This window comes from Panthera uncia, chromosome D4 (assembly GCF_023721935.1).
Source record: "Panthera uncia isolate 11264 chromosome D4, Puncia_PCG_1.0, whole genome shotgun sequence".
Taxonomy (NCBI): Eukaryota; Metazoa; Chordata; class Mammalia; order Carnivora; family Felidae; genus Panthera; species Panthera uncia.
This window is the reverse complement of record NC_064807.1, coordinates 14,559,595-14,583,210: the sequence shown is the minus strand read 5'-3', so window position 1 is coordinate 14,583,210 and position 23,616 is coordinate 14,559,595. Positions and strand designations below refer to the sequence as shown.

Sequence of the window (23,616 nt, the reverse complement as noted above, 5' to 3'; positions counted from 1 at the left end):
TTGCAGCTAAGACCCCTGATTGGTAAAGGAAATGAATTGACAGTTCCCAAATGAAGCAACTTATGTGGGAAATTCACATAGAGAAAGGTGTTCAGCTTCACTAATGATCAAGGAAGAGTAAATAAAGAGAATGAAATATGCCTTTTTACTGGATTAGCAATGATTAAAAGAATTGTTAGAATCCGATGTTGGCAAGGGTGTAGGGAAACAAGGAACTTAATAAACCATTGTTAATGAGCATATACATGGATGCAACTTTTCCAGAAGGCAGACTGGAAATGTGTACCAATATTTAAATGTGTACACTCTGACCAACAATTTCACAAGTAGCAATTTATCTTTTCTTTTTAATTTTTTTCAATGTTTGTTTGCTTTTGAGAGAGAGAGAGAGAGAGAGAGAGCATGAGTAGGGAAGGGGCAAAGAGAGAGAGGGAGACACAGAATCTGAAGCTGGCTCCAGGCTCTGAGCTGTTAGCACAGAGCCTGACATGGGGCTCAAACTTGTGAACCACGGAATCATTGACCTGAGCCAAAGTCATCAGACAGAGCTTAACCGACAGAGCCATCCAGGCACCCCTACAAGTAGCAAATTATCTTAAAGAGGTAATTAATTAGGCGAGGCACAGCATTAATGTTTGCATGACTACAATGTTTACAATTAGAAAATGGAAACAATCTCATCATCCATCAACAGAGAAATTGTTATATTCCGATAAATCTTCAAAAAGAATATTATTCAGCAATTTAAAAGGCCAATTTCTATCTATATTTACTGAGAAACATCTTCAAAGCTTTTATGGAAGACAAGAAAACTTTGCAGAGGCATAAATGTTGTAATTTTATACCAAAACAGAGTGTTTTTCGGCCTAATACGGTAGGCAGAATTCTAAGATGTGCCCCAGGACCTCTGCCCCAGCTCCTATACCTGTGATCATGTTACATTACACACAAAAAGGGATTTCATAGATGCAATTAAGATTACTAATCAGCTGACTTTGAATCAGTCAAAAAGGAGATTATCCAGTTGGGCCTGATCTAATCATATGAGCCCTTTCATAGCAGGGCTGAAGGCGGATGGAGAACTCAAAAATTCAAAGCACAAGGGGGACTCAGAGTGTCCTTCCTGGCTTAAAGACCGAAGGGACCACATGGCAAGATCTGATGTAGCTTCTAAGAGCTGAGAGTGACCCCAGCCAAAGGCCAACAAGAAAACAAGGACCTCAGACTTACAGTCTTACAACTACAGGGAAATAAATTATGCCAACAATCCAGAAGAACTTAGAAGTAGATTTTTCCCTGAAACCCCCAGATAAGAGTATATATATATATATATATATATACACATACATATACATATATATCAAATCTCACACCCATGCATCACAGCAGAATGAGACCCTGAAAAATAAGCCCTTGTAATATACATGTTATATGTCATTCTTGCATCTGGGCAATGAGATTTTTGAGGAGTGATATTTAGTCTTTTTTTTTAAATACTAATCTTTATTTTTTTTCTTCCCAAATTGCTTGCTTTTCTTCCCAAATATAATCAGAGAAAAATATTTTACTATATGGACAACATAGAAACCACGTAATATACCTGGAAGCCACTTGACTCTCCGTGGATTTCTCCTGCAGCCCGCACAGAGAAAAGCCTTCCTACTCCAACATCAGAGACCAAGTCGACAAGGCTTGTTTTTGTTTTTGTTTTTGTTTTTTTGCTTTGTTGTTGTTGGTTTTCTCCTAACCTACAATCGGAAAGAAATTTCAAGTGTAGAAAAGAGGATAGTTCTTAGAATCAAGAAAACTGGGTTCAAATACAATGCTGGCAATCACAGCCAGTCTTTCTAGAACTGTTTCCTCATTTGGGAAATGAAGATAAGATAATACCTAATGTAAGTCTGTTGCAAAGATTAACCATAACAACGTCTGTGAAAACATATAGCATCCTAACAGGTGGATAATAATAGCTAACATATACGGAGTGTTTAGAATCTGCCAGCACCTTTCTGTGTGCTTTACATCCGTGCTACTGAAAACGTGATGTACCACGGGCATGGGCTGGGAGCTCGTTAGAGGTGTAGATTCTCAGACCCCACCCAGATCTACCGAATCAGAATCCAAGTTCTAACAGGATCCTCAGGTGACTTATGTGCACATTCAAGTTCGAAAAGTGTAGCTCTGTGATTTCATCCTTACCTTCATCCCAGGAAGAAGGTGACACATCATTCCCATTTTACAGGTGAAGAAACTGAGTTTCAGGCAGGGTAATTTGTCCAAGGTTAGTACGACACAATCTGATTCCAGCCAGTCGAGACCCAGAGCCCATAAGCTTACCCATTCTTCTCTACAGCCTCTCGTGGCAAGCGTCTCACCAAACAGCTGAATTTAGCTGTCATTCCGGAGCCCTTCCTGTTCCCCTCAGCCCTGCCGTCCCTGGTGGAGGGATGGCTGGACCCCATCTCCCAATTGCAAAGAAGACAGTGAAGGAGAATGACATTTGAAAGCCCTTGGGGTGCTGAGCCAGGATAGATTTAGAACAAGTTCTCACAATATGTTCCTCTTTCTGTTTTTCTCTTACCGTTTATTATTACCAAAGGTACTCTCCTATGTTAGTCTAAATATCTACATGCACTGTACTTTTCCTCTTACCAACAGGTTCCGCCCAGAGGGAGACACTTACTCTTGATGGGACCCCTATGCTCAGCGAAACACACTGGTACCTGCTACATATTCAGTTTGTAAGTAAAGTCAGAGGTGGCTAAGAAGTATTTGATTTTAACAGCAGACTCAAGGTAGTGGTATTTTAAATCGTCAGTTGTTAATAATACCTAACACTTGCACATCACCTTACATATTGGGTTTTGTATGCATTGTCTTGCGGACAAAATATCTTGTATGCATTTGTACCGTCATCTGGACAGCAGGTGTTATTATTCGGGTCTTATAGATGGGAAAATGAGGAATTGTTAGTGAGAGAACGGAGGCTTGAACTCATACTTGGAACACACTGGAATCTAGCGTGTCTATTACTATAAAACAGCTACCCTTCATCGTTATCTGTTAAAGTCCAATCCTAATAGTACACCAGACTCAGAGAAGACTAGTGTGAAATGCAGCATTCTGAACTTCAATTATATTTAAGGAAACATGGGTTTATTTTACATAACATGAGAGTAATATGCCTTCTGGTAGAGACTTCAGTATTTTCCCTACATTTATTTTTATATTATTAATTTGCATGCCTAACTCTTTCGTAGATCACACAACCAAAGGGCACTAGTAAAAGCAGCTGGCCCGCGGGAGAAAGTGAATAGAAATCATTTTAAAAGAAACACAAAAACTTCAGCCCAGCATTTGTCCAATCCATCACAGATTTTATTTCTCAAAGTAAATACAACGAAATTGTTTTTGACATTACTTCAGAGGCAAAACAAAACAAAAACAAAAACAAATCTGTCCACGAACAGGGCTCTGATACATTTTGGCAACCTGGGACTCTTTTGTGTCGGTACCCAATAGCAGTCTAGATACAAATCAATGGCATTAACAATGATGACCTACCATATTCTTTATTCCTTTTGTTAAATACCAGCATCTTATCAAATCTCCAGAGGAAAAAAAAAAAACAACAACAGAATTATTTGCCCCCACATGGCAACTTCTGTTATCATCATATGCCCTCAGTCCCTTCCTGAGTGGGCAGGGACCTGAGTGTAAGGTATGCCCTTCAGCACTCGATATAGTTTTCTAGCAAGTTTCTTTCTTTCTTTCTTTCTTTCTTTCTTTCTTTCTTTCTTTCTTTTTCTTTATTTCTTTATTTCTTCCTTTCTCTTTCTTTCTTTCTTTCTTTTTCTTTCTTTCTTTCTTTCTTTTTCTTTATTTCTTTATTTCTTCCTTTCTTTTCTTTCTTTCTTTCTTTCTTTCTTTCTTTCTTTCTTCTTTATGTCTTTCTTTCTTCCTTTCTTTCTTTTTCTCTTTCTTTCTTTCTTTCTTTCTTCTTTATTTCTTTCTTTCTTCCTTTCTTTTTCTCTTTCTTTCTTTCTTTCTTTCTAGTAAGTTTCATCCAGATGATACACTCTCAAGCAGAAAATATTTTCTTCACACACAAAAATTTCTCAAATTGGAATTTCTAGAGATTCTAAACTCTCTTTCTCAGAAGAACAGAAGCTAGCACTGAAGGGTGAATACGGTCTGATATGTCCATAGAAATAATGAGGCTAAGAAACGTTCTGGCCCTCATCCTGCTGTGGGACATGGGTGTGCCTCACCTTACTGAGAAGTAAAGCCAAATACATGTCCTCTTCTCTGTTGTGAAAGCTGCATCATCCTTCTGCAGCATTGCCAGGGTGGTAGCCCTCTTTTGCCAACTGGGCATAAACAAACGAAAATAGCCGTTTCTGAAAAGCCTCTCCAGAAGAAGGGCTCTCTGTTGCTGTGTGCACATGGGAGGGACGCGCTTCATTTTCTCACTGATGGGGAGTAGGTGGCAATAAGAGAAAATCCACGTGACCCAGGGAGTGCTGTCCCTGACGCGCTCTTCTCTGCATGCGAATTTCAAAGGTTACTGACCTTCACAGGAGGCATGTTCCTGTTCACCCATCTCAGTAAGTTAAGCAGAGAAAAACTGGGGAGAAAGAACACTGACAAGTGCAGAGAAGAATCCTAGGAGCAAACAACCTACCGAGGGCTCACTCTGGGGGAAAATTGTCTCATGTAATCCTTACCACATGCCCATGATTGTTGTAATGCCATTATAATCCTCATTAAAAAAAAAAAAAAACAAAAACAAAAACAAAACAGATGATGCTTAGAAAGGTAAAGTGACTTCTTCAAGATTACTCAACTGGTAAGTGTGATAAACTAGGACTTAACGGCAGGCCCAAATGACACCAAGTTTCAGTTCATTAACCACTTGATAGTTCCATCGCTGAGATTAAAAACTAAAATGTTATACTCTACTGCCACGTGAAGTGATCTGTGCATCGTCGTTACAGGCAGAATGTCGCAGAGAAGGAAGCTATCTGAAAGTCATTGGTAGTAGTCAGAAAAGTCTAGGAAGAAGCTGCCCCGCTCAAGAGAGCTAGGAAAGCAAATAGGTGATTAGAAGAAGAACTTCTCACTTAGAACCAATGCCTGGTATCCGTAAAGACTGTCATCCATTGCAGAACCTAATGCATGCTGCCTTTATCAGAATTCTTCGCAGAGTGGGGACAGGGTCTTGGGGGACACAAACAGCAACACACCTGAATCAAAGCCAAGGATTACAAATAGAAGTAAATGTTTATATCATGATGGGTCTTTGTAGAAAGGCCAAGGGATTCAATAGTAAACTACCTCCAAAAAACCTTGTTTGAGATAAAGGAAAACTAGAAGAGGTAAAAAAAAAAAAAAAAGTGAATAGAAAAAATGATGGGAAGAAAATTTACGATGAATAGTTAAATTATTGGTGGTTTTTATCCTTCTACTGGCTAATAGTATCCTGAATTTTCTGGTTTTTAAATTTTTTTTAATGTTTATTTATTTTTGAGAAAGAGAGAGAGAGAGAGAAAGCGGGGGAGGGGCAGAGAGAGAGGGAGACACAGAATCTGAGCTCCAGGTTCTGAGCTGTCAGCACAGAGCCAGACGCGGGGCTTGACGCCATGAACACAGAGATCATGACCTGAGCCAAAGTCAGACACTTAACCGACTGAGCCACCCAGGCGCCCCTCTGTCGTTGTCGGTTTTTTTTTTTTTTTCCAATAAGCATACATTACTTTTAAAATAAAAAAATGTCTAAACTTTAAAGAAAGTAGCCGGTTGCAACTTTAAGATGGGAAATAAAAAAATGTCCAGTTATGTAATGGAATTTTTTACTTATCAACATGGTGCCCTAAAGAGAGTTGCTCATAGCTACCTAAATTGCTCCTCAAGTAAATAAATGATAGGCCATGCTTAGGTCCACAGTGGACCTAAGGTCTTAACATGCTTCTCTATCACAGTTTTGCTGAGAAAAGAGAGGAGGTGCTACTGGGAGTGAGATTAGAAAACAAGGAAGGTAGATATTTCATATCACGAAGTGAAAATCTATCGTTAGGCCACCTCACGTGGACTTTTCCATTTAAAGAGCTTCTCCTCGGGGTGCCCAGGTGGCTCAGTTGGTTAAGTATCTGACTCTTGGTTTCGGCTCAGGTCATGAACTCATGATCTTGAGCCCTGCATCTGGCTCTGCGCTGACAGCATGGAGCCTGCTTGGGATGCTCTCTCTCTCTGCCCCTCCCCTGCTCGCGAGCTGGCGTGCTTTGTCTCTCAAAATAAATAAATAAACTTAAAAAAAAAAATGAAGAGCCTCTCCTAGAGGCCACTCAAGCAAACATCATCAAGTAATCTGGATTTAATTGTTACCCTTAAAGATAGAATGTGATGAATAACCAGCAATGGGGTGCTCTCATTCCAAAGAGTTTCTTCATTTAAGTATCGAATAAACTCACTGAATTACCTGACATTTTACAAAAAGCGCTCATCTCTTCAAATTTTGTTATCTATGTTCCATTTCAGATGAAAATGTGTGACTTACTGTTCATTTTAGAGGTCTGCAAACATCAATCTGAATTTTAAAACCTGTTGGTTTAAGTATTTCAGGTCAAACTAAGTACAGACAGAAAATATGATGAGAAGTATGCTAAAAAAATAAAACTTTACAAGTTTTCTTACTTGTTATGTTCGACATTTCTCAGGGAAGTGAATCCCACTTAAGGTGAGTAATAATACACTAGAAAGGGGGAGGCTGGCAAGCAGGCCAAATCTCAACCTGAATAAATCTTCCTTATCAGTAAATACACACACACACACACACACACGCACACACACAGTCCAAATGGACCTAGACTATGTTAGTCTGCTAGGGCAATCTTGACAAAATATCACAAACTGGGTGGCTTAAACAACGAATTTATTTTTCCACAGTTCTGGAGTCTAGAAGTTCAAGATTAAGATGTCATCAGGTTTTGTTTTTTTCTGGGCCTCTGTTCTTAGCTTATATGTGGCCACTTTCTTGGTATGGCCTCACCTGGTCTTACGTCTGTATTTGTACATCCCTGATCCCTCCAGGTGTGTTTTAATCGCTTCTCTTAAGGACACCAGTCAGACTGAATTAGGGCCCACCCCAGGGACTTCATTTTGGTTTAATTATGTCTTTAAGGGCCCTGTCTCCAAGCACAGTCCCATTCTGAGGCACTCGAGGTTAGAGCTTCAACATATGAATGGAGGGAGGGTGGGGAGTGGGGAGAAACAATTTAGCTCATGTCATCTAGGAAAGAGAAAACCAAACAGTCTATCTATACTGTTGAGCCGGTGAGAATTATGATCTACTCACATTGTGTCTCCATAATAAAGCAGAACTTGTGATTACTTAAAAGAATGGTTTTTCAACCTTGTCACTACGGATGCTTCATCATCCCTGGTCTCTATTCAGTAGATGTCAGTATCACCCTCCCACCCATCCCAAGTTGCAACAACCAAAATTTGTTTTTGTTTTTTATTTTGTTGTTGTTGTTGTTGTTTTGGTGAGTCCACTGGGACAATCACATTTCTTTCTTCAGACATTGACAAATTTCCCCTGGGAGGAAAATCACACCCTACTGAAAACCAATGCTTTAAAATGACTCAGTTATTAGGGCACCTGAGTGGCTCAGTAAGTTAAGCATCCAACTTCAGCTCAGGTCATGATCTCACAGTTTGTGAATTCAAGTCCCACGTCAGGCTCTGTGCTGATAGTTCAGAGCCTGCAGCCTGCTTTGGATTCTGTGTCCCCCTCTCTCTGCCCCTCCTCGCTCATGCTCTCTCTCTCTCTCTCTTTCAAAATAAGTAAACATTAAAAAAATTAAAATAAAATAAAATGACTCAGTTATTGGGGCACCTGGGTGGCTCAGTCAATTAAGCATCCAGCTTCGGCTCAGATCATGATCTTGCGGTTCATGAGTTCGAGCCCTGCATCAGGCTCTCTGCTGTCAGCACGGAGCTTGGATCCTCTGTCTCCCTCTCTCTGCCTCTCCCCAACTCACATGCGGGCTCTCTCTCTCAAAAATAAATGATCATTAAAAAAATTAAAAAATATAAAATGATTCAGTTATTCAGTCAAGGCTAGCAAGAGAAGAAGGAGAAAAAAATGTTGATCACCTCTATCATTGGCCAAGAACTGCACCAGGTCATTTCCCATGGACAGTTTTCAACAGATCACCATAACATCTTGAGAAATCGATGAGAACACCTCCATTTTCTAGATCGGGAACTGAATGTGGGAATATGAGCGTCTTGCCGAAAGAACGGTACAGCTGGCAAGTTGTGGGATAAGAACGCAAATCTAAGTGGCATCCAAAGTCTGTGTCTAACTAATGCCACTGGAGCAGAATAACACTGTCATGCACATACGCCAAAATCCTTCATGCTGACACTACACTCACAAAAGACCAAGATCCCTGTCCCTGTGGGGACCATATTTACACAATGATGTGGTCGTCATTTTAGTTACGAGAAGCTGGATTGGGCAGTGGTTAATAGTTCAATCAACACGGCTTCAACTGTCAACTTTGCTACCAACTCGCTGTGTGTGGGGCAAGTAACTTGAACACTTTCTGCTTCCTCAGCCGTATAATGTCTACCTCATGGAGATGATGCCCAGGTTTAATGAGACTGTCTATTTTAACTTCTTAGCAAAATGCCTGGCACCTAAGAAGATCTCAGTATAAATTAGCTATTTATATTTATGCGTCAAGGCAAAAAGCCAGCCAAACACAATTGCCCTGTCATTTCTGTGTAACCAAGGAACAGGTGTATTAGTTTCCTGGGGCTTTCATTGCAAAGTACCATGAACTGGATAGCTTAAAACAACATAAATTTGTTGTTTCACAGTTCTAAAGTCCCCAAGTCCAAAATCAAGGTGTCAGCAGGGCCATGTTCCCTCCAAGACCTAGGTAGACTCCTTCCTAGCTTTGGATAACGGCTGTCAATCTGTGGTCCATCACTGTGATCTCTGCCCATGTCTCCACATGACATTCTCTCCTGTGTGTCTCTGTGTCCACATCTTCCCCATCTTATAAGGACACCCTGACCCAGTATGATGTCATCCTGATGAATTACTCCTGTAATAACCCTGTTTTCAAATAAAGTCACAGTCTAAAGGTGCTGGGGGTTAGGATTTCAAAATATATTTCTGGGGACACAATTGAACCCGTAACACTGAGGACGTAGGTCATATTACTTACAGTCCTGCTCTTCTAATGTCTTTCAGACATAACTTTCTGAATATTTATTAGTGCCTATTGTGTGCCAGTCACAGTTGTAAGCTCTGAGTACATTTCAGTAAACAGACAGGCAAATACCTCTGGTCTTTTGGAGACCAAATATTTCCTTTTTAGTTTAATTACCCATAAATATATAAAATAGTGAAATCACTGGGCTATTAGTCTATGTCAGGCACTGTTCTACATGCATTACTTTTTTAGATCCTACAGGGTAGGTATAAATGAGATTCTTATTTTGCTGAGGCAGGGGGGAGTTAAGTGAGTTGCCCAAAGTCACACAGCTAGTAAGAGGAAAAAAGTAGAACACAAACCAAGCGGACTGTCTCAGAGCCCAGGCTCATAAGCACTGTACCATATTTCAGCCTCTATGGATAAGTCATTGGCATACTGGGAAGCACATATTGAAAGTTCTCCATTCTTATTCCTGTAATGTTAAATATTCTTTACATACTGTGATTTTGCATAGTTATCTTCCAACCCCAAAAGTCTAACCCTTTATCAGCAAGTTTGTATATAAGTAAGCATTCTTGAGATGTTAGGTATAAATAAAATGCTGATAAATTAGGTCATATGCTGTGCTGGACAAACACATTTTCATAGAAGATGTCGCTTCATTTTTACATGACTTTTTGTTGATGATGGTTCCTAATTATTTGTTTAAGTTTATTTTGTAATTTTGAGAGAGAGAGAGAGAGAGAGAGAGAGAGAGCAAGTATGGGGGATGGGCAGAGAAAGGGATAGAATCCCAAGCGGGCTCCGATCTATCAGCGTGGAGCCCAATACAGGGCTCATATTCACAAACCATGAGATCATGACCTGAGCAGAAATCAAGACTCAAACGCTTAACCAACTGAGCCACCTAAGTGCTCAGAGTACAGCCCCTAATCACTTGTTGACAGATAATTGACAGATAAATAAGTGACATTAACTATGGATAATTCCTCCATAACATCTTTCTCCCCGCCCCCCTCCTTCAGCAAAGGCTTAAATACACTAAGTAAGACTACCATTTAAAAGAACCACTAAAAGAATGTTTTTGAAATAAGGCTAAATGGACTTTAAATTAAATATTTTTCTCTGATATCAGGATCTCATGTGCAGCATTAGCTAAGATCTATCAGTATTTACAGCTGCACTGTTTATAGGGAAAATCAGTCCCGGTAAAGTTAATTTCCTGGGTCCTACACGAAGGCTGTGCTGAGAAGTGAAAACAAAAATAGTTCATGGGTACTTTTTATTTATTTATTTATGTATTTATGTATTTGTTTATTTTTATGAAATTTATTGTCAAATTGGTTTCCATACAACACCCAGTGCTCATCCCAACAGGTGCCCTCCTCGATGCCCATCACCCACTTTCCCTTTCCCCCCCACCCCCCACCAAACCTCAGTTTGTTCTCAGTATTTAAGAGTCTCTTATGGTTTGTCTCCTTCCCTCTCTGTAGCTTTTTTTCCATGGGTACTTTTTAAACATATTTGTGGAGAATTATGACTATGGAGGGAAAAACCATCCCATCCCCCCATCCCTGAGACTCCACAAGCTGGGCAACACTCTGCCAATTGTAATTAATTTTGTACACATACTTAGAATGATGCAGTTCCCCATTTAGGAGAGGAATGACAGCCAGAAGATTAGGAAATCTTCCCCATTGTTTTTCTCTGCAAAATTTAGGAAAAGAACTTCATTGGCAAAACTATTCACATTGGACAGGTTCTTTCACTCAGCCTGCCACAACACAATGGCTGCGAGCATGGAACGATGTACGTAGTGATGCCCAGAAAATCCTGGTTTGGGGGAACTTGGAAGGAGAAGACAAGGGAATCTTGTTTTGGTCATAGTTGCATAATCATATTGAGTATCCTCAGGGAGACTGGGTGACTCAGTCAGTTAAGCGTCTGACTCTTGGTTTGGGCTCAGGTCACGATTTCACTCACGGTTCATGAGTTTGAGCCCCACATCCGACTCCACGCTGACAGCATGGAGCCTGCTTGGGATTCTCTCTCTCCCCCTCTCTCTCTGCCCTTCCCCTGCTTGTTCTCTCTCTCTCTCTCTCTCAGAATAAATAAATAAATTTTTAAAAAATTGAGTACCCTCATAACAGGCTAGAAGATCACACACATAGGAATCAATAGGAAATCTTCTCTAGTCTTTGTCTGTGTGCCCCATTTTCCTATCCTGATAGGAAGATCCTAAGGGTTCTAAGCCTTGCTTGGTTTCCTTATATACCCAGGTAGTGCCTACACGGGGGGCAAATGGAGAACTACTAATATCTTCAGGTCAAATTACTATGATAGGTACATGGTACATACACAAATATGGTATAAATCACATAGTATAATAGACCATACAAAAAATATAAAATACTAGGCAGATTGAAAAAAGTTTACAGGAGTTTTTAGGTATCGTAGGAAAACAGGTATCGTATAATGGAAAGAGTATCAGCCTAGGCTATTAGCAAGTGTTTGAACCTCTGAGTCTACAATTCACTAGTTGTGGGATCTTTGGCAAATTCCTTAACCTTTGAGCTAGAACATCATCATCATCATCATATTGTGATGGGCCTTGCATAGGCTAAAAACTTTAAACCTACAGCTTTGTCCTCTAAGTAATTTCTGATCTGAAGGTAGAAAAGACTTACAGATGTGAAGAGAAGATTAATTTTAAGATACAACTAAACAAGAAGATGATGCTTGATATGCTGGTCTAAGAACAGCTATCCTTATAGGATTATTTTGAGACATAAATATAATAATGCACGTGAGAGTGCCTAATAAATTGTGAAATGAGTTCTGAAGATTTCATGCTACAGCCCCATTTCCACTAGACGGGTTTTCTATTTTTGTTGCATTGTTTGAAACATTTTCTGTGCCATTCCAATAATGGGTAGTGTTGGAGGAGTCACACTCAATACACATGAACCCCAAGGTGATCTGGGCAAGGATTCTTGTGCTCCCTGAGGAGGACTAAGCATCTCTCTCCTCTCCCACCTTCCATCTGGAACCATTACCTAGATATGCAAGAATGTAGTGTCCCACCTGAGAAATATACACCACCACAACCTACAGAGTAAAAATCTCTTCCTTATTTTCAAAGAAAACACAAGCTCAAAACCTATGTTTGATGGAAATACTTTTTCCTTGATTCGTTTTACCATAAAGTCCCTTCCATACCTGTTTCTGTTTTTTGTTTTTTTTTTGGTCACCTCAACCACAAAGAAGTTAAAGACTAAATGCTCTGAGTTTGAGCTTGGAAAGTTTGCGGAATATTACCAAGGGAAAGTTGTCACATAACATGACGGATGCAACGAAACCGAGTTCTTCTGAAAGAACTCTATGTGACCACAGCATGAATTTTCTTTCTTCAAGTTATATGATATCGTTTCAAATTTAATTCACTTTTTCCTAAGCAAGCACAATGATGCGTTGGATACACAGTGTGAATCCGTCAAATTCCGAAAGACCTAGTAGCAGTTGGGCAGAAAAGTGAGGATGATGGGCATCACAGCCCACAGCTTTTGAGGATATAAAACAGGGGATCACTTTGTTTGATCTCATAATGGAAGAGCAGGGGAAAACCTAATTGTGGAGGCTAAATGCTGTGCCTTAAATAACCATATAACAACAATCTATGTCAGTTCATGGCAGGGAGAAACCAGATTAATTTTGGAACACAGCATGGTAGAAAAGAATCCATTAATTCTCAAGACTCTTAAGCCCCCAAAGACTGCTGACACCACCTTTTCTGTGCGGCAATCCTTCCCCCCTGTTGGGCGGCAGTAAATAAATGCCAGCTATTTAAGCATTGCGGATCAAGTCTGTGGATGCGAACGAGGAGTCAGTATTGAGAGCAAGGAGTCCACAGTTCAATGGCTCTGACTCCTGGGGTGCATTTGAACCATAATTCTGCATTCAGGTAGCTGACAAGGATAATAAGAGTCAGTTCAGCTCTGAGACTTGGGATTCCACTCATAAGTATGACAAATGGGTGGAATGACAAAACCATCTTTAATGAATGACCTCTCTGTGAAACAAAAATCCAAACCAAACTAATAAGTGGGCCACTAAAGGGCATTAAAGCCTCAGTTAAAATAAATACAAATAAAACATAGACTACAAACATAAATAAAAGACAGAATATAGATATTCAACAAGATTTGAAATGAGTGAGTGCCTAATGTCCATAGAGAACAAAGATTTAGGTCAGGTCACACATTGAGTGTGTTTTACTTTCATGATTAATTAACCCTGGAAAACAAGCAACTACAAAATCTCAGGAGCAAAAAACAACACCATAAAGCATTTATTTTTCACTCAGGCACCTATTGGGTTTCAACTGATGAAAGCTGGGCCCTAAGCTTTGGATTTGTCTAGGGCTGGTCTTTCGAGGATCGGTTTCTCGCATCCTTCTTGGACCAGTACCCAAAACACGCACGGGCATGTTTCAAGCCTTTGCTAATGTCATATCTGCTAATGAGCCACTTGTGAAAACAAGTCACACAACCAAACCTAAAGCCAAGAGGCAGGGCAATACACCTTGCCCACCCTGAGGCCCCAGCAAGGGTATGAAATGTATAATTCCTCTGGCAAAGGGAATGAAAAATTGCAACCAATAATTTAATCTATAACACCGAGGATGTCACAAGGAGAAATGGGTCATTTATGTCCATGCTAGGCCTTTCTACATCAGGAAACCACACGAAAATAATGAGGAAGAACTTCTGATCCCCAGAGCTGGAAAGAACCTTAGTCTAAGTCCCTCACTTCACAGATGAGGAAATGGAGATCTCAAAAGAGGAAGCCTTCCCCACAGTCATGTAACGGGTTAGTGGCCTACGTAGGTCGGATCGACTCACGTTCTATTGCACAACAGCACAACCCACCAGCGGAAGGGGAGGAGCCGTCTCCTCAACGAAAGGGTGTCAGTTCCAGTAATAAAGCTTTCCTGAAGATGGCATATTCTTTATAAAATTCAAGTGTTTCGCTGAAACACAGAAGTCCTTGGGCTTCCTAGAAATTTCTATCAAGAATGCAATATTACAGGGCGCCTGGGGGGCTCAGTCAGTTAAGCAGCTGACTTCAGCTCAGGTCATGATCTCACGGTCTGTGGGTTCAAGCTCCACGTGGGGCTCTGTGCCGACAGCTCAGAGCCTGAAGCCTGCTTTACATTCTGTGTCTCCCTCTCTCTCTGCCCCTCCCCCACTCATGCTCTTCCTTTCTTTCTCTGTCTCTCTCTCTTTCAAAAATAAACATTTTTTAACAATTAAAAAAAAAGAATGCAATATTACATAAACAACTGCCAAACTCACATTTTCTACAGCTAGCTATCATGCCTAATTAAAAAAAAAAAAAAAAAAATAGAATCGCGTCATCCTGTATATACACTATAATCTTTACCCTTCCTCAAATGGAACCAGAAATACGACAAGTCATTGCCAAAGTTCTTCTAGTTGGTTATCCCACCATCAATGAATTTGTCCTTAAAAGTCTCTAGCACTCTACTCTTCCCCCTGGGGGGACCCACGCAGAGAGCCTAACCACTTCTTGCAAGGTCCTTCCTCATGACACCCCAAATCAACTCATGCTCTCTCATTTCTCTACATTGTAGCCTTCCACCTTCACAGAAGGATATTTTCACTATCTCACGTTCCTCGCCTATCACTTGTAAGTTGTGAAGAGACAAATGATATCTCTTAACGGTTTCACACTGGGGCCTCGCCAGGGCCATGCACAAAGCTGGTGTGCTAAGCGACTGAAGTTGAATAATAAACTATGACGACTGCCCAGAGGTGTGGCAACTTTTCCAAACCAAATAAACCCTAACACAAAGCTCAACTCTCCTGTGTGTAACCAAATCCTTCCGGATCCATAGGACAAATGATGAGCTGCTCACATAAATGAAGACACAGAACTGTCACATTTAGAGAATAAAATCCTGCCTTTCTGCGGCAAGTAGGAAAAGGAGGCTGGGGTATAGTAGGAGACAGTTCCCAAATCCCTCAGATCTTCAAATATTTAAAGGTTTGTCCATCAGAAGAAAGGAAAGTCTTACTTGGTGGGGTTCCAGAAAACAGAACTAAGACAAGTAGGTGAAGGTAGGAAGAGAAATTACAGGTGCTCAAAATATGGAATGACTGGGTAACAATTAGAACTATCTAAAAATGGACTAGGCTGCCTCATGTGGCTCCAAGTTCCAGGTCACCACTAGCATCTGAAGAGAAGCAAAGTAACAATTTGTCAGGGAGAACATTCAGGGGATTCTTTCTGGAGATGGGGGAGGACACGGGATGGTGCTCCGAGCTCCTTTGGAGTCTGTGATCCTGACTCCCACCCTCTCACCTCCTTGCAGCTTCAGTGAGGCCTCTTGGGAAGCAGTAGTGGGCAGCTGGTTAAGAAAAGGGGCCAGGGCAAGAGAACCTGGGTTCAAATCCCATCTCTGCCACTTACTAGCTAAGTGACCCTGAGTGAACCATTTAACCTTTTTGAGTCTCCACGTTCTCACCTGTAAAGTGAAGCTTTCTGCTGCCATTTGTTATGAGAGAGCAAGGAGGTTATTACATGTGAAGTTCTTCCAACAGTGCCTGGCAAAGACTAAGTGCTCATCAAATATTAACTTTTATGATGATTATTATGACTCAAAGTGGGAGAAAATTAGAGAAGCCAGAGCCATAGCAGAAAGGACGCCATGATGATTTGACTACCATCTCTGGGCACAGCAGGGCAAACACGGAGGTGAAGGTGGTGTAGACAGGCAAAGGGTGAAGGGTCCACTCTGGCAGCCCCGTTAGCATGCAGAGTTGCATGGTCAATGTCATGAACAGTTGCGGGATTTGGACCTTTCCCTTTTTCGCAGCACTTGGTGATTCATTGTCAACCCTGGAATGTACTTGGAATTTCCCCCCTTATTATGGCCTCTAGTGTCAAACTGGCCAAACATCCCTGCAAGTGTATCCAGCTGTCTATCTCATCCTTCCTCTGTACATCAGACATGGAACAAACAGTGTATTCCCTGTAGCAGATCAGGAAGAGAAACTTCTAAGGCCTCCAGGCAAATGACAAGGAATAAAGGAAATTATATTCAGTGAATTCTTTCTGAGGCACTTCTTGGTGGTGAGCAGGCTTGACCCCTCTCTGTGCACCCTCTTGCCCCACATTTACTATTTCATCCCATGGAGAGATCAGGAGCACACTCTCCCTCCTGCTTTCCCAGCCCCAAACCCTTTGGTTGTGAATGGTTCATTTCCTACAGCCCCAGCCTGATCTCTCCCACCTTATCAATTATGCACTCCACCGCTGGGCTGTGTCGACTTGTTCAACAATGCTTAGGTCTGGGCTCCTCGGGGAAAGGACCTTGTCATTTCTACTTTCACTTTGCAAGGTGTCACGTGTATTCCCAGCACTGTATAAGCAATAAGAAGGGGTTAAAGGTGGATTTTGTATGTGTTCCAGTTGCTAAATGAGAGATGGCAACTTCTGTTTCTGATTTTAATGCCCCCACCAGCCAGCACTCCCTTTATTTTCATATTTTGGAGACAGGAAATATACCTCATTTTAATTTAAATCTACTCTAGTAATCTTCTGAAATGAGAGAGGGCTGCCCTGGAGAGTTTAAATTTAAACACCAGAGCGTCATGTAAAAATTTCAAAAGCCTGTATCTCCCTCCAGTAATAATTGATTTTAACTATACAGTGTTTTCTGTACCAACATGTAGTACAAATCTGATCAAGTTTGTTGAATGAGTAAACAGGTAAGAGTCGATGAAGACTCGGCAAGAATAGGAGAGAAGCTGGTTTGGTGATATTTTTCCCATTTCACCACCAAGGAATTAGATGCATTAACACTCATGAATGCCATGGTCATGATCTGAACCCAGGTTTCCTGATGCCAAGTTCTAGCCAAATGTATTTGATAATCAGTCCTCCACATCAGTATTTCCCAAACTTCAGTGATTTGCGGGCCACCTTTGAGATTTTGCCACGTCTATAGTCTGTACAATATGTATTTATTTGCCTGTAAAATTTACTTTATATTTTCCTTTGACTTAATTCATTTTGATGTGTGTGAGATAAGGAAAAATATTCGTGGTGCTGGCTGCCGGGACTACCTGAGAGCCAGCAGTGGGAAGCTCTTCCCTCTGCCAGGATGGCTGGCAGTGGGCATCTGAATCACTCAGCCTCTCAAAGACAGTCCGCACCCTCCCTCTCTCCAGCCCACCTCTTACTTACTTTCCATTCTAACGGCGCCCTCTCTAATTAAGGCCTCTATCCACATATGCCTGTGTCCTTGTAAGAGCATCTTAACTGGTGTCCCAGTCTCCTGCCTCTTCCACCTTGTCAACACACCTGTCCATACAGCCTCTCAATGGCCACTTCTTCCAGCCCCAGCCCACCTTCCACCTGCCGCCTTTCAAAAGAAAATCATTAAGACCCTAGTAAATCAAGGAAAGAGAAGCCCCACAATTTTCCTGTTCATAACTGGAGCATAACACACACCTGGGATCTCTTACCCATCCTGCTTAATGGGTAAGCTCAACCTTAGCAATGATTCCAAGAAAGTAAGACCATACTTAACACGCTCAAAATGGATGGTTAAATGCCTCATATGTGTCCAACATTCAGCTGGTTTGTCCCAGAATGCCATACTTGTTAAAACGTTGAAATGTGTCTTTACCAGTTGTTAAATAGCCACTATGCCTGGTCCCCCAGGGGTCTTTCCACTGCTCCAGTGGACCTTGTCCCCTCGTGTCCTTACATTCCTGCAACTGAAGTATGGGAGAGTGTCTCAGTACTTTGCCCAAACTACGTCCAGCATCCATGTCAACTGGTCTGAACTTGTGCCCAACACACTAAGTATTTTGGATATCACTATTCTGGGCTAGATTATCCCCCCAAAATTCATATGTTGAAGTTGTAACTCCCAGTACCTCAGAATGTGACTGTTTGGGGAGATATTAAGTTATTTAATTATTATTAAATTATAATTTGAAAAGTAATTAAAGTAAAATGAGGTCATGTAAGTGGGCCCTATTCCAATATGACTGGTATCATTATAAGAAAAGTTGAAGTTACACACACACACATATACACACACACACGAAAGACCACATGAACACACAGGGAGAAGATGGTTATGTACAAGTCAAGGGCAGAGATCTCAGAAAAGAGCAATCCTGCTTACATCTTAATCTCAGACTTCTAGTCTCCAGGACCATGAGAAAATAAGTTTCTTTGACTTAAGTCACCCAGCCTGTGGCACTTGGCTATGGCAGCTCTAACAGCAAATAAACATAATCACCTTTGGTCACAATCACAATTGACGAGGTAAGAACTGAAACGTGGAAGCTGGATCCGAGGCAGAGAGGCCACCACTGATTTCCCAGGATGATTTATTATGCATTTCCAATGCAAGCTTAATACAGGATTTTTAGGAAGAACAGGCCTTTGAAACCATAGTTGACTACAATATTGATCATATAATCTAAGAATTCTTTGACATTCCCATTTATATACCTTCCACGATAGAAATAACAATTATGGATCTCCTTAATTCCAATTTTACTAGACAGGATTTTTTTTGTCTTCCTTTGTCCATATCCTCTGATAAGTTTATGAACTTTCATTATATTGTTAAACTTCCAAAACGTTGTTTTTTTTTTAATTTTCTATTGTTTATTTACTTTTGACAGAGAGAAAGAGAGAGAGAGAGAGAGAGAGAGACAGAGCATGAGCAAGGGAGGGGCAGAGAGAGAGGGTGACACAGAATCCAAAGCAGGCTCCAGGCTCTGAGCTGTCAGCACAGATCCCGAGGTGGGGCTTGAATTCATGAGCCATGAGATCCTGACCTGAGCCAAAGTCAGATGTTTAACAGGCTGAGTCACCCAGGAGCCCCCCAAAAGTTTTTTTATATTCTCATTGTTGAGGCAGTTTTAGATGAGGATGTAGAGAGGATTCACTCTGTTTTAATGCTTAAAGATATTACTTGTCTCAATTATAATTTCACTAGACTTTTCTTACAAATCCATTATTCTCATAAATAAAAAGGAAGATATTGAAGCAGGAGCCTTGGCCTCCGGCTGTCTTTGCCCTTGGTCATCTGTTTGAGCTTAGATATATTATTTAACTCTCCAGGCCTTAGCTTTATCATCCATAAAAACATCCTTTGGTATTCATTTAATACATATGTACTGAGCAGATCATATGTCCCAAGCCTGCACCTAAGGCCAGGGATACAGTGGTGGACAAGACTTATAACCTTTCAAGGAAATAAACATCAAACAAATAATTATACAAATGAGGATTTAACTGAAATTGTAACAAATGCTACGAAGGACAGAGTAATGAGCAAGTGTCCAATGCAGACATTGTAGCAATGGATCTACTAGTCATATGGAGGATGGTGGGGAGGACAGAGAAATCTTCCCAAAGGAAATGACTTGTAAGATGAAATGTGAAGACTGGAGAAATTGGAGAGGAGGGAAGTAAAAGAGAAGTTGATAGCACAAGCAAAGACTTTTCTCAGAAAGGAACACAGTATGGAAATATGAAATACCGAAAGAACACCAACATGGTGGAGAAAAGGGGGTTTCAAAACACACTAAAGACATAGGCAGGACCTATGCGAAGGCTCTACTAAGGAATTTAGTGTTCATTCTAAGGTCAATGGGAAGCCACTGGTGAGTTTTAATCAAGAATGAGGCAAGAAGAAATTTAAATCCAGAAGTTTCATATGCTCCATAACCATGTACATACAGTGTTTTGCTATTAATTTTATAACAATTTCTAAGTGTTTATTAGTATTCTCATTTATAGCTGAAAAGTGACTTCGTCATGGCATCCACTGATGCAGTTTCTTCTGGTCTGAAAAAAGAAAAGTGAAAGGAAGCAAGAAAGAAAGAAAGCAAGAAAGCAAGAAAGCAAGCAAGAAAGAAAGAAAGAAAGAGAGGGAGATGAAGAGGGGGAAATCTGCTCTAAGCAGCCAGAACCAATATTTTTGTTCCTCATTCTATAGATAACAAAAAAATTAACAGGTCACAGAGATTAAAGAACTCTCCCCAGGCCACAAAACTAGGAAGTGACAGCTTTAGGTCTAGAACACAGGGAAAAAGTTGAAAGACTCTAGAGGAGGGGGAGAAGAAGGGCAAGAAAACCATTTTCCTAACTATATTGAGAACCTATTCTGCGCTAACTGCTTTAAATATGCTATGTAATCCTCAAACCAATCCAGAAAAGGGAATATAAGTATGCTCACTATCTAGATGAGAAAACTCATCTGTGAAGAGATTAAATTGTACGTCCATGCCAGGATTTGAATAGAAGTCTTCTGGACCCTGTTTTAGTGAATTTGTCATTACACTGCATGCTCCTTTCAGGATGAGGCAAAGGGCCTGTGGTCCCTAGCCAAACTCCAAAAACTGCGTTCTTCATCTTGGATGGCAGGAGGAGGGGAGGTAGGTAATTAAAGCATACTTTAAACCGCTGAGTCAATCCCCTTTTTACAAGGTTCCTCTGGGAAAAAGCAAGATATATTATAGGAGGAAAGTAAGGCCTTTGTCTACTTCCTTTATGATTTCTAATCCCAGCCTATTTGATTGGGAAATCTTCTTCTCCACCTCAGACCCCAAAAAAAAGATAGATAGATAGATAGATAGATAGATAGATATAGATAGATAGATAGATTTTAGAATCCTGCTGAGAACCGCATCTTACTTCTTTTAAAATCCTGTTTACTTTTTACTTTACTAGATGCTAAGCCTACAATGAAGAACACAGTTTAGTTATAGTATGTGTGTCAGTGTGTAAAATGGTTTAAATCACAGCCTCAGGACTCGGGCTGCCAAGGTTCAGATTGCTATCTTTACCACTTTAGACACTGTGCTTCATTTCCTTTACCTGCAAAATAAACAGAATTCCTATTTCCCAGGGTGATTGGAAGAATTAAATGAAATAATATGTCCTTAGCATAAAGTAAACATGGCTATTACAGTGTTACCAAATACTGAATTTTATACGATTATTTTCTTTCTCTTTTTGGAAGCTAAGATAGGATTTTTCAAAAATTAATTATATCAAGATCACAGCAGTCAATTTATTGCTCTGAAATCTACATGTGGAAATTAGCTACAAATAAACTCTTGATCTCCTCTTTGTAAGTTATTCAATAATATAAAATAAAAGTACCAATGAGATTCTCTTAATAATATTTGAAATGCATGCCCTGAACAACCGAACAAAGTCATTGGAGACTTTGATGCTCTGTACAACACATTTGCTTGAAGAATTTCTAAAGCATTTTACCTCTAGTTCTAATAACAACAGCCTCAATTCTGACATACTTGAATTTGTAGAAATACTAAGTGCTCAACCCTGCCCATCTGATCTTTAGTATCTGTATTTGTTTTCTATGGCTGCTGTATCGAATTACTACAAATTTAGTGGCTTAAAACGACACAAATCTAGTATCTTACAGATCTCTAGGTCAGAAGTGTGAAATGGGTCTGAGAGGGCAAAAATGAAGGTGTTAGTGGGGTTGAATTCCTTTCTGGAGGATCTGGGGAGAGTCTGCTTCCTTGCCTTTTCCAGCTTCGGGAGACTGCCTGCTATTTTTAGCTCACGGTCCTCTTCCTTTGTCTTCAAAGGCAGCAACAATGGCCCAAGTTCATCTCACATCCTGTTCTTGGTCAGTTCAGGTGCTGCAGTGAATACTACAATCAAGTGGCTTAATGATATATGTTCATTTGCTTGCAGTTCTGGAGGTTGGAAATTCCAGATCAGAGTACCAGCATGGACGGCCAAGAGCTCTTTCCTTGGCTTGCAGACAACCACCTTCTCACTGCGTCCTCACATGGTGGAGAGAGAGAGACCAAGCTCCTTGGTGTCTCTTCTTTTAAGGACACTCATTCCATCAAGAGGGTCCTACCCTCCTGATCTCATCTAAGCCTACTTACAACCCAAAGGCCCCATCTCCAAATGTCACCACATTGGGGGTTAGGGCTGCAACATCTGAATTCAGGGGGGCCCACTTCAGTCCGCAGTACATCCTATCACTCTGACATCCTCTTCTGCCTCTCTCTCCCACATTGAAGGATGCTTGTGATTATTTTATGGGCAGATGATTAACAACCTTAATTCTGTCTGCAACCTTAATTTTCCCTTGTCGTGTAAGGTTACATATTCACAGGTTTCGTTTTTAGAACGTGAACATCTTTCAGGGACATTATTCTACCTATCACACTGTAAGTTCATAGAATCTGGACAAGCTGCATAAACTCAAATTGGAAGAGAGCCGCAAGGAGTCAAATTCAGTATCCCAAAAGTGCCTTAAATTCTTATGATTTTAAAGTCATGCTGCTTTTATTTAAAAATGAAAAAAAGGGTGCCTGGGTGGCTCAGTCGGTTAAGCGTCCGACTTAAGCTCAGGTCAAGATCTCGCGGTCCGTGAGTTCGAGCCCCGCGTCAGGCTCTGGGCTGATGGCTCAGAGCCTGGAGCCTGCTTCTGATTCTGTGTCTCCCTCTCTCTCTGCCCCTCCCCCGTTCATGCTCTGTCTCTCTTTGTCTCAAATATAAATAAATGTTAAAAAAAAATTTTTTTTAATAAAAATGAAAAAAAATTTTTTAATGAAGTTGGCACAATTAATCAAAGAAAAAGGTGATACATGTACCATATGTGCATTTGTATTTATTTATATGTATTTGTATAGCATATTCGTGTTTATACATGTATATAGTTGCGATGGTTAATTTTACATGTCAGTTTGGCTAAGTTATGGTAGCTAGTTCTTTGGTCAAACACCAATCTAGATGTTGCTGTGAAGGTATTTTTTAGATGCTATTAACATTTAAATCAATAGACTGTGAGTAGAGCAAATTACTTCCCTGATGTGGGTAAGTCTCATCCAAACAGTTGCAGTCCTTACAAGCAGACTCGGGTCCCCCAAGGAAGAGAAATTTCTGCCTCCAGACTGCCTTCAGCCTCAAGACTACAACACCAACTCTTACAGGAATTTCTCGACCACCGGCAGGTCCTGCAAATCCCACACTCTCCACCCCCATACTCTCATAAGCCAATTCCTTAAAATGAATAGATGGATGACAGATAGATGATAGATAGACGGACAGACAGATAGATGGATGGATAAATGGAGAGATAGATGGAAAATAGATAGATTTATTAGTTCTGTTTCTCTGGAGAATGATCCATGCTAAAGTTGAGGGGAATCTGATATTATCATATTAAACATGAGTGATGGAAAGTCAAGAACAGAGGATATGTGCCTAGGAGCACACATTTCTCTTTCTTTTATAATCAGAGTTACAGAGATCTTGTTTAAGAGTAACAATA

General features: G+C 40.6%; 1 protein-coding gene across 1 annotated transcript in view; it reads right to left on the bottom strand.

The window, feature by feature from the left end:
* The window catches only part of TMC1 (transmembrane channel like 1), a 199,198-nt gene extending 175,871 nt beyond the window's left edge, over positions 1 to 23,327 (bottom strand). The window contains exons 1-3 of the mRNA XM_049632694.1: positions 23,147 to 23,327; positions 22,223 to 22,277; positions 4,272 to 4,370 (exon numbers count right to left, since the gene is read on the bottom strand). Coding sequence (XP_049488651.1) covers positions 4,272 to 4,370; positions 22,223 to 22,277; positions 23,147 to 23,327 — 335 coding nt within the window. The remainder of the gene's footprint in view (positions 1 to 4,271; positions 4,371 to 22,222; positions 22,278 to 23,146) is intronic.
* Positions 23,328 to 23,616: the final 289 nt, after the last annotated feature.